Consider the following 12041-nt stretch of genomic DNA (forward strand, 5'->3'; position numbering starts at 1 on the left):
TGAACGTGTGTGTGTGTGTGTGTGTGTGTGTGTGTGTGTGTGTGTGTGTGTGTGTGTGTGTGTGTGCCGTCATGGCAGACTGGCTGTTTTAAAGGGCTTGATGAGTGTCTGTGTGTGCGTGTGCGTCTGCTGCACGCGTTCTTAAGCAGTAAAATGTGCCCCTTCACACCGACCAAATGCCCTCCCATCATGCCCCAGTGCCAGAACTGATCAGAATTATAGCGATGGGTGCCCTTTTTTTTGCTAGCACATCTGTCCTCAGAAATGTCGGTGTACTTTCCTGGATGGATGGATAGATGGATGGATGAGTGAATGTCAAACATCAACATTGTCTGTCCTGTCGACAATTCTGATTTGTCTCATACACATTTTGCACAAAAACATTTCAAGAAAATAGCTCTGCCTCATATTTTTCTTCGATAGGACTTGACACTAATGGGAGGCCTGTTCGAAGGCTCCCACTTCCTGCCAGTCACGGAAACCCTGGCAGGTGCACACTCGGTCATTGTTGATAAATTCGAAATGATTTAGCAGGCTGCAAGAATAATCGATATCTTAAGACATCTGGGATCGTGAAAGGGGCTTAAGAATTGAGGAAAATAATGGAATCAAAAATCCAGTGTAGTGTCCCATGGTCAAGCCTTTGAGTGGCAGGTGTGAGTGGAAACACAAACTCCAATTCCACTGAAGTTAGAACGTTGCGTAAAATGGAAATAAAAACACAATGCAATGATTTGCAAGCCTTTCTCAACCTATGTTCATTTGAATGCATTACAAAGACAATATATAAGTTCAAATTTTTTGTTTGTTTTGCAAAGATTTTCTCATTTTGAATTTAATGCCTGCAACACATTCCCCCAAAAATTGGGACAAGGCCATGTTTGCCGCTATGTTACATCACCCAGTTGTATTGGGCTTTGTAGATATATGATATTGTGAGGGTATTGTATTTTTATTTAGCATTGCAGTATCCACATCAAATTGATCTTGTTGCTCTCAGTTGCATTCGCGGATGCACATTTAATGACCATTCTGACTTATTATTAAGACCTCTATATTTTTCTCCATGTACCAGCAACTTATCAAAATGACCAACATATTTTTTTTCTTTTTAATCTGTTGTGCTTTTCATTGGTTCGGTAAATCAATCAATCACTGTTGTGTTTTTTTTAGCCGATAATAATAGGACAATATTGAAGGCAGCTATTATGATGAAGTGATGAGAGGAATGTGAATCTCTGTATTGAATTTCTTTATTTATTTGCACGTGAAATTCAATCACGATATAGAGTATAGCAATAGGTTTCTTCCACGGTACATCGCGTACAGGTTGTCATTTGTTATTCAACAAATAGCTGCCTTTCATGGCTCATTAGAAGAGAAAGTAATTATCGTAAAAAAACGAGGAAGTTGTAAAAGCATTGACATTAAGCATTGAGTTAAGCTGAAAGTAGGAGAGCTTGGTTCGACAATTTTGAGCTATTTTTTTCCCTTTCTGCACACAATTCAGAGAGAAAGGTGAACATGTAAAATGCCACAGTTTTTCATATAAAAATCCAATAAAGAACATAAATCATAGAGTGCTAGGATGCTCGGGTACAATGGCCTGCAATGAACACATTTACATACTTTTTATAGGCTGTTGAGCGGCGACCATCAAATACAGTCGACGTTCCCGCCTATTAAAATTAGCGCTGGTGTACACGTGCTGCCAAGAAGGCGCAACCATCAAGCACAGATTCTTCTCCTTCGACGAATGTTGTGGCCAAAATGCTGAAAACAGTCCACAACGGGTCCACACGAAGCATAACAAACAACGTATGACAAAACAAAAAAACAGCAAAAAAAAGCAGAGCTCTTGAAGAGCTCTTGCAGACGCTTGCCAACTACAGCGCCATCTTCAAAGGGCCTTCGAAGGGAACATTTGGTGTCCTCCATGCTTGACTGGCGCTGTTGATGTTGCCGGACCGAGAAACATGTCACCATTTAAACGAGCCAAGTGCAGCGGTCAGTTCACCCCTTACTTTGGTGGAAAAGTGAGAAAACTGATGCAAAAGGTGACAGAATAAATGAGTGGTGAGGGTACCGCCAGACAGGAAACGTGAATCAAAGTCCAAACATGATCGTTAAGAGGGGTCAACCAATATGGTGCCAGCGGTCAACAGGTAGCCAGCCTTCGAGGACCACATCAGTAGCCCGGGCCTGTGCTCGAAAATACCTCATCAGTTTGGTGACCACTGATCTGTACCAAAACATGGAATAATGACCCAAAAAAAAAAAAAAAAAAAGACAGCCCATCATAGTACCTCATTTAGAACAGAAATTCTGAAAGCCCAGCCAAGAGAGATGACTTGCGTGCTTTTGGCCATCCAGCCATTACCACCATAGCTCTGAACATCGTGACCAGCACGGGTTGCTGGGTTGCAGCACAAATGGGTATTCTGTTTGAGGCTGTGGAGTGGAATCACAGAAAATATCAGTCAATCAATTCTCATGTGAAGGAACCACAAGAAGAAAAAAAAAGATATTAAGGGTAAAAAAAAAAAAAATTGCACGGCTCAAGGAACTCAGCAGATTGAAAGATGCCATTTTTTAAAAGCCATCAAGTGCTATCTTCACATTTGGAGAGCGGTGGCGATTAAGCATGTTTACTTTCATTCAGTGACATCTCTTTCTTGACAGATTTTTTTTTTTTTTTTTTTAGTTGATCATCTCCAATGTTTTAAAGGATCATGGACATTGTTTTTGCATGTGACATCAGTGATGGTCGTAGGAAGGTATAAGCAATGGCAATACAAACCATTAATCCATCCAACCACTTTCTGAACCGCTTTTACTCATGAGTGTTGCGGGTGTGCTGGCTTTGGGCGAGAAGCAGTATACACCCTGAACTGGTCGGCAGACAATTGCGAGGCAAACATAGACCACCATTCTCACTCCCATAAACATCTAAAGACAATTAACCTACAATGCAGGTTTTTGGCATGTGGGAGGAGATCGCAGTACCCGGAGAAAACCCATGCAGGCACGTGAAGAACATGCAAACTCTGCACAGCAGGGCCCGGATTTAAACCCACGACCAAAAGATAATTAGATTAGATTAGATATCCTTTATTTGTCCCACACTGGGGAAATTTACAGCCTTCAGCAGCAAGATTGTGGGTAGAAAGAAGAGAAAAGAAAACACAGTTCAATTAAGTGCAATATAAATACAAACATGGATAAGGTCAATAATTAAGTGCAATATAATACAATAGTCACAGTACTATTCACATATGTTGTCATATCATTTAAATAATTCTATGATTTATTTATTTATTCATTTTTTATTCAGCAGCCTGACAGCAGTCGGTAGGAACGAGCGGCGGTATCTCTCCGTCTTGCAACGCGGGTGTAACAGTCTCTGACTGAAGGAGCTACCGAGTGCTGTCAGGGCTGGCTGGAGGGGGTGGGAGGGACTGTCCAACATAGCTTTTAGCTTAGCTAGCATCCTGCTGTTGCCCACCTCCTCCAGAGTGTCGAGGGAGCAGCCCAGGACAGAACCAGCCTTCCTGACTAGTCGCTCGACAATTGCGAGGCAAACATAGACCACCATTCTCACTCCCATAAACATCTAAAGACAATTAACCTACAATGCAGGTTTTTGGCATGTGGGAGGAGATCGGAGTACCCGGAGAAAACCCCCGCAGGCATGTGAAGGACATGGAAACTCAGCACAGGAAGGCCCAGATTTAAACCCACGACCAAAAGATAGTCCTATAGGACAATCTTATAAGATATAAGATTGTATAAAATGTGTCAAACCCAAGGTCCGCGGGCCAGATCTGGCCCGCCACGTTATTTTATGTGGTCCGTGAAAGCAAATCATGTCTGTTAACTCGCATGATCCTTGCCAAAATTTGTACTAAAAAAGTCAAATTGTCACGTGTACTAAATAATGCTGACACTTTGCAATAATTTTGTTACCCTGTTTAGACTCACTTGAACAATAACTGAACTATTATAGTTGACTGATTTCAAGACCAGTTATCGATTAATTTGTTTTGGACAAGTAATGATGCGATGAGACAATTGAAACGTTTTTGTGGATTCACTGTCATAACGGCCCTCCGAGGGAAGACATAAGTGGCCCGTGACAAAATTGAGCCTGCCACCCCTTGTATGAGACTTTAAATTGTGAGAGCAAGGATGCCAAATTGTTTTTTGACATCCATGGTCGAGTCGAGAAGAGGCAAAATATCGGCCAAAACAGCCTGACTGTCATTGTCTGTAACCGGCCCTGGGTTTGTTAATCATTTAAATTTGAAGTGAACACTGCGTGGTCCAATTGATGACACCTGTATCCTGGTTTATCCATTTTCGCAAAAAGCTTTCAAAGCCAAGATGAGTTTTTCTTCATTCAATTTGACCCAAGTAGTACAGTTTTATCTTCCATCTTGAGATTCAATGCCCTAAAGTAAAGTAAAGCCTACTTTTGTTCACGCTGTCATTAGGAAATTCAAAAGGTGCCACCGGGACAAAGAAGAAAATCTTATATAATTTATTAAATTAGTACATGCGCTGTTAAATCAGACACCCCGTGGTCACAAACTTTTTATACAGCAATGCAAATTAGACATCGAACTTTTTTTTTTCTGTGAATTTACCATCTGTGGATCATCCACATTATGTGTCCTGAGTGAATTCCTGACAGGCTGCTTTCTTTAGGGATCTTATTTTATGCTTGTAATCCTATAGGACAATCTTATAAGACATAAGATTGTATAAAATAGTGTCAAACTCAAGGTCCGCGGGCCAGATCTGGCCCACCACGTTATTTTATGTGGTCCGTAAAAGCAAATCATGTCTGTTAACTCGCATGATCCTTGCCAAAATTTGTACTAAAAAAGTCAAATTGTCACGTGTACTAAATAATGCTGAGATTTTGCAATCATTTTGTGACCCTGTTGAGACTCACTTGAACAATAACTGAACTATTATAGTTGACTGATTTCAAGACCAGTTATCGATTAATTTGTATTTATAATGTATGGATGTGGGCTTCTGAGACTGATTTTCTTCGCCTGTCCCCTTGTTATGATGGGTACTCTCTGCAGGATGGAATCTGTGCGAAGAAAAATTCAGTGTGCAGTTTGTGTAATTGGTAGCCTTAAGTCAAACTTTATAGACAGGACTCATGACTTTATGAGCTGCGTCCTACATTAGAACGCAAATCCATACTTGTTTGCAAGACGGGGTTCATGCCAACAATATTAATCTACTATAACATTTTATGACACATACAATGTATCTACGACATCTATCAACGCTTTTAATTAACCCTCGTCACAATTCCAGTGGTATTAATATTATCGTTATACCCTTAGAAAAAGTGCCAATGATTACTGCCACCATGCCGGCGTTGTTTTCAAGCGTTTGATTGAAAATACAAGATGGTGAGTATTTATAATGTATGGATGTGGGCTTCTGAGACTTATCTTCTTCGCCTGTCCCCTTGTTATGATGGGCACTCTCTGCAGGATGGAATCTGTGCGAAGAAAAATTCAGTGTGCAGTTTGTGTAATTGGTAGCCTTAAGTCAAACTTTATAGACAGGACTCATGACTTTATGAGCTGCGTCCTACATTAGAACGCAAATCCATACTTGTTTGCAAGACGGGGTTCATGCCAACAATATTAATCTACTATAACATTTTATGACACATACAATGTATCTACGACATCTATCAACGCTTTTAATTAACCCTCGTCACAATTCCAGTGGTATTAATATTATCGTTATACCCTTAGAAAAAGTGCCAATGATTACTGCCACCGGCGTTGTTTTCAAGCGTTTGATTGAAAATACAAGATGGTGGCCCCAAAAGACCACATGAGTAGTCTCGGACCGTTCTAAGACAAAAAAAAAAGAAAACATTACCAGCATTCTGACCTTGTGATTTTTCCCTTTACCTTTGTTTGTTTTTTTCCCTAATTACCGAGAAATCATGAGTTGCGGTAAATTGCGCCAATGTCAGAAGTGTTTATCAAACTAGGACCTCTTCTCATTAATCAGCACCCACAAAGTATCTGTCAGTTTCAAAAAGGTTGGTGACTGGTCTCATGAAAAGGATGACAATGTGCGCACATAGGTGGTTTTGTTCTTGGGGGCTACCTCACTGGATTTCTGTGTAAGTTCATGCTTAGCGAAGCCCTCGAATGGAAATGAATGTGGCCATTGTTGTGGGGAGTAGGCAGCCGATCCAAATTTCAACTGCCTGATTTGGAGGCGGGAGACTTTGATCATCTTTTAATAGTGCGTCACTCGTGCAGAGAATCAATTTATTTAGGCAGTAATGAAGGTACCCTGAGGTAAATCTTTAACATATCAGGGAAAAAAAGAGGACAATCACCACGTGGGAAGACAAGGTGTATGACTATCCAAGAGTGTAAAATGTGGACTCACTCATTTTCATTTCAATTAGGTCTGATAACTGCAGCTCACCATCCAGTTGTGATCTGTCCTTTTCCAAAATCTCCCTTTAGCTGGATCTGGAACTGACTGCCCAGAATTCTCCATTGGTAAAGACAAAAACAAAACAAAACAACAACAAAAAAAAAACTGACTGCTGTGATGTTCCCACCAATTCCACCTACTTTCTTTTCATGGGTAATTGGTGTCATTTTTGGATTATTTCACTTCTGAAACAAAGCCTGATGAAAGCACTGCATCACCTCAGTGCATTGTGCCTTCAGGTGTTTTTCTCTCCCAGGCCTTGATCTCACCTATTTCCACACATTTTGACGATGTGATGTAGATATACTTGAGTTGAGGATCAATGCACTCACAGGGGCCGACAGGGATACCGTAAAACATATTTTACCAACAGTAAAAGAAAAAAAAATAGTGTAGAAATAAATAAATCCACAAAATGGCAGGACGGCGAAGCATGAACTGCGATATAGCGGGAATTTAAATATCTCTTAATGTGATTCCTATTATATTGCCTGAGGGTAAGATTTGTGTGTTTTCTGTTCAGTTCCGTTTGCACTGCATATTGGACAAAAAGCTGATAGTTTGACAAGGAGGCCAAGGAAATGTTTGTAAAAACGTTCTTATCCCAGAAGTTTGGAGTACTCCGCTGTTGATCGATTTCATGATAGGCAAATATTTATCACTTGTCGAAAATATATGTTAAAACCAAGCCCTTTTTCTTCCTATGATTGAATTCAGACACCACCAAGGATAACCCTGGACAAAAATAATTGCCATGTGTTCTACTATGTCTCCAGATGTCAGACTGAGGAGAAATCGAACTTGGCCCAAACTGTTTCTGCTCTTTTCAGGGCCACGGAAAGGGAATGTTAACAATCAATCCCCTCTTTAAGGCTCATTTAAACTGATTGATTAATGCATCTGCTTCTTTGGCTGTGGTTTATTGGACCGTGACTGTGTTCTAATTAACCATGGACTTGGGAGAAAGAGCTGGAGAGCAAATGATGGTAGTACACTGAGGAACATTAGCCTGAAGGTACACACAAAAGTTGCATCCGTCGACTGACAATAATAGGCCCCCAGTTCGTTTTTTATGATACTGCGTCTCTGAGTTGAGATCACAGCAGAGTCAACCACCGGGTAATATCAATAGTATCGACAAAAGAAATCCAATCATAATCAGATTGCATTGAGATTCCTTGAGGCTTAGTCAGATACATTTTTTGGGCCATATTATTTATGAGATGAAATATGATAAAAGTGGGGGAGGGGGGAACGGTGGGCGACTGGTTAGCACACCGGCCTCACAGTGCAGAGGTGCAGGATTCGATTCCGGCTCTGGCCTTTCAGTGTGAAGTTTGCCTGTTGTGCCTGTGCCTGGGTGGGTTTTCTCCGGGTACTCGGGTTTCCTCCCACATTCCAAAAACATGCATGATAGGCTGAGTGAACACTCGAAATTGTCTTTGGATGTGAATGTGAGCACGGATGGCTGTTCGTCTGTGGGTGCCCTGCGATTGGCTGGCAACTGGTTCAGGGTGTTGCCCACCTACTGCTCGAAGATGGTTGGGATAGGCTCCAGCACGCCCCGCGACCCTTTTGAGGATAAAGGCGTTCAGAAAATGGATGGATCTCAGAAAGGGGTTCGTTATTATTGAAGGAAGTCCAATTAAAAAAGCCGCATTAAAAAGAAAAGAAAAAGCTTCATTTGTTAATAAAGCCGCGGCTTTATCAGTTACGTGCTTAAAACAACACTTCTCTTATTTGCGGTTTCGTGAATCATACAGTTGGACTGATGTATATGCCAAGAAAGCACACTGCACACTGAATACGTCTTGACTTAACGATTTCCTGTTTTACAGGTGAGTCATTGGCTGGTAGGACTGGCATTCCTCAAGGGTACTGGAGCTTTTCCTGGGTAGCTGAGGATGAGCTGAGCTTTCCAAACAACTGGAAGCCCGTGTCAGGTGAGTTGGACATTGTTAACCTTGCTCAGCACGATGGACAGGCCCTGCCACCGCTGTCCCGCAAATCCCCTTTGCACCCAATTGGCCGTGACGAGTCGCATCAGCTCACCATCACAACAAATAAACATCTCCGTCTTGCCTTGCCCTCGACTTTATATGATCACAGCTATTCATGCCATGCAATGACAATAGGGGCTTTCCATTCTAGTTCCTCAATGCAAGCAAATCTCAAACATGCATGACTGTGCTCTATAACAAACAAGTCCATGCAAAAAAGACGGTGTTCTGCCTCTATATTAGGAACATCTTGTTTATCATTAAAAATCTTGCCCTCAGATGGAAAGATGAAAGATTTGTAATGATAAAGTGTAGGTACTGCAGGTACGATTGTTAAATGAACACAAATATGCAACGCCTTTAAGCCCCACCACTCTGTGAACTGTACACCCTGGTGAATTGGCCTTCTTTCCGCTCAGGCAGACACATTCGCTGCTCCATGTTTATGTATAACACACTCATTTGCAAGATCCCACCCTCACTCTTCTTTCAAAGCAGTTTTATGAACCTCTTCAGTCGCCGAGTCTGCATTACTTTTGCATTTTCTTTTCATTTTTTTCCCACACCAAAAGAACTGAAAACTGCAGTAAAAAAACAAAGTTCATCTCATTCTTCCGAATAGCGTCGCTTAAAAAGTAAATAATCACCGCACCTGTTTTTAGGCCATGATGAACCTATAATTCATCATATGTTATGACAGGGGTGTCAAAGTATTTTTTGTCGCGGGCCACATTTTAGTTACTGTTTCCCTTGGAGGGCTGTTATGATTGAAACCATATAAAGAAGTCAAGAATAACTGTTGATTCAACCATTGTTCAAATTACTATCATGAGGGGTTTGGTCACAAAAAATGCTTCCAATATCTCTCTTATTTATTACATATGAGAATTTAAAATTTTGTTCGACATTTTAGAAAGCTTCATGGAAGGTGACATGTTTGATCTGCTTTCGCGGGCCACATAAAATGATGTGGCGGGCCAGATCTGGCCCCTGGGCCTTGAGTTTGACACCTCTGTGTTATCATGTAATGTAAAGTATTATGTAGATATGTAACCATACATACAGTTTGATGTGTATATACAGTATATATATATATATATATATAATTTTTTTTAAATAATGTCATAATACATCTTGAAATTTGGTATTCAAGGTGCCGTTGTGGATTTTAAAGTATTCAGCAGAGCAAGAAATGCATTCCCTGTAAGATTTATTTTAATTTTGAGTTACATTTTGATTTGTGTGGCAGACAAAATGAATCATCCTTCAAGGGTTAATTTAAGTGTTACTTTTGATCGACAAAACTTTGCAATGTAATGTTGTGTGTGTGTGTGTCTGCAGCAAGAAGACAGAGGCAAACGATAATAGAAGCCCTGAAAGAGTTCGAAAGAGGAGATCGCATGACCTGCATTCGCTTTGTCAAGAAGACTAAAAAAGATGTGAACTATATATCCTTCATCTCTGGCACTGGGTGAGATTTAAGCATTTCGGACCTCTATGACCTTGACTCAACTCGTTAATGAAACACATTTGTTGCCTTTGCGCTGTCAGTGGCACTTACCCAGTTGTTGTCAATTCAGCTAATGTGCACAGAAAAAGTGCTCCGTCTTTGAGTTGATATATTTTTGCCCTGTTAATTATCTTTGTCTTGACATGATGTAAAGATGTTATTTGGCTTACCTGCTATGGCAGTATCCACACGAATCTTCAGGGGCCATTGTGCATTGTTTTGCACTGTGAAATCACTTGCCCGGTGTTGTTCAGAAATCCCCAACCACCGGTCTGCAGACCGGTACCGGGCCACGGCCCATTTGCGACCGGGCCGCAAAGAGTCAGACCAGCGAGCTGCGAGCAAATTTACTCCATCAGACGTGGCAGAAATGTTTTTGCCAATTGGAGTCCCCCTTCTAACATGGGTTGACAAGTCAAATTAAACACAATCCGCCAAGAAAGTTCAAGTCAACTTTGTCACATGTGCTCTATGTGCAACAGACAGCACAGATTAAATTTCTTTCCTCTCAACCACAGGAGAGAGAGAGGAGCCGCTGTGGTTGCTAGCACCGCCTTCAACAGAACAGTTCGCATAAAATGACAAAATAATAAAACACAACACATAAGACACAGACAGTCGTGAAATCTAAACCACTTTATCTGCATACACTTTGTTATTTGAAGCAGTTATAGATGAAAGATATACACAATAAATGAAATAAGTAGGAAACAGGAGGTAAGAATAACAAATAACTTAGCCACCCGATGAAAGCAGCAATCAATCGTGTCGTCTTTTCATCAGTCACATTCGCAAGTAGCAATGATGCTAACGCCGTATGTAAGATCAGAACTTGAAAATGATGATGGTTACATTTTAAGGAGCATTTATTTTTCCTGATTGGTCCATTTCTTTTTCGCTCACGGTCTTATTTCATTTTATTCCACAGAATAACACAGTTTGAAATTCATGAAAAAAAATCCATGTTGACAAAATGTGTAATTAGTCTCTAATTATCTTTGTTGTCAGGACCAGCGCTTTAAAACTGCCTATTTTTAAAAAATGGTTGCCGGTCCTCAAACAGCATGAACTTGTCTCAACTGGTCCGATGACTGATATAACCCACTCTGCTCAGAAATACTTTTTGCTAAGCTTTCAAAAAGATTTGGGCTCTTGTGAAATTCAGTTGCCTCACGAGGTTAATCAGAAGAGTTCTTCTTTTCCATGTTTAGTTCATTTGGGTTTCACGTTATGACAAAAGCTCGAATCAAACAATTCATCTTTCTGTCTTCAATTCAAGTGGGGCTACAATTTAGAAATATGTTGTACATGCCCCTCCATCTTTGAAAGTCAGCCAGTTTTTGAGCTCACTTGATTTTATGCCTTTATGTGCCAGGTGTTGGTCCTACCTTGGTCGTCAAGGAAATGCACAGCCAATCTCCTTGCAGAAAAGCGGTTGTGTGTTCAAAGACATTGTGCAACACGAGGCTCTCCATGCACTCGGATTCCACCATGAGCATGTCCGCTCTGACAGAGACGAACACGTCATCATTAATTTTGAGAACATCATGTCAGGTCAGCTTGCCAACAGACCTTTTGCAGAAGTGGCATTGCAAGTCATTTGAGAGCATATTGTCTCAGGCTTGCTTTCGAAAATTTTCCTGGATTTGGCTGGCACCCAGTCCAGGGTGCAGGCGACTTCCCGCTCCCTGTAAAATGGCTGATGGATACTGGATTTACCTTTTGTCAGAATGGCGTCTACACCATCGTGTTTCTAAATCTCCCATCTGACTGAACGACATTTAACTGCAGTTCAACATGATGTTGTACTCTCTCCTTTTATGCAGGATTTGAAAGCAACTTTGAGATTGTGCAAACAAACAACTTGGGTACATCCTATGATTTTCAATCCGTGATGCATTACGGCGAGTGAGTACATCTTTCCAGCCATACAAACATGTGATCCTTTTCTATCCTACTCACAAAAGGTTCGGGATATTGGGTTTCACTCAGACTAACGATAACCTTCACAGTTGAACTTGAGCTGAAACAGACCT

At 40.9% G+C, this 12041-nt stretch overlaps 2 protein-coding genes across 2 annotated transcripts in view; both read left to right on the forward strand.

Moving 5' to 3' along the window:
- Positions 1–12041, forward strand: part of LOC109519575 (uncharacterized) — a 70619-nt gene that overhangs the window by 18341 nt on the left and 40237 nt on the right. Inside the window, exons 3-4 of the mRNA XM_019876202.1 lie at positions 7272–7342; positions 8334–8438. Coding sequence (XP_019731761.1) covers positions 7272–7342; positions 8334–8438 — 176 coding nt within the window. The remainder of the gene's footprint in view (positions 1–7271; positions 7343–8333; positions 8439–12041) is intronic.
- Positions 9711–12028, forward strand: LOC109519544 (high choriolytic enzyme 1-like). Its single transcript, XM_019876142.1, has 3 exons — positions 9711–9966; positions 11381–11559; positions 11832–12028. The coding sequence occupies exons 1-3, from the start codon at positions 9812–9814 to the stop codon at positions 11915–11917; spliced, it is 420 nt and encodes a 139-aa protein (XP_019731701.1). The 5' UTR covers positions 9711–9811; the 3' UTR covers positions 11918–12028.

The sequence above is a fragment of the Hippocampus comes genome, unplaced genomic scaffold (genome assembly GCF_001891065.2).
Source record: "Hippocampus comes isolate QL1 unplaced genomic scaffold, H_comes_QL1_v1.1 scaffold107, whole genome shotgun sequence".
NCBI lineage: Eukaryota > Metazoa > Chordata > Actinopteri > Syngnathiformes > Syngnathidae > Hippocampus > Hippocampus comes.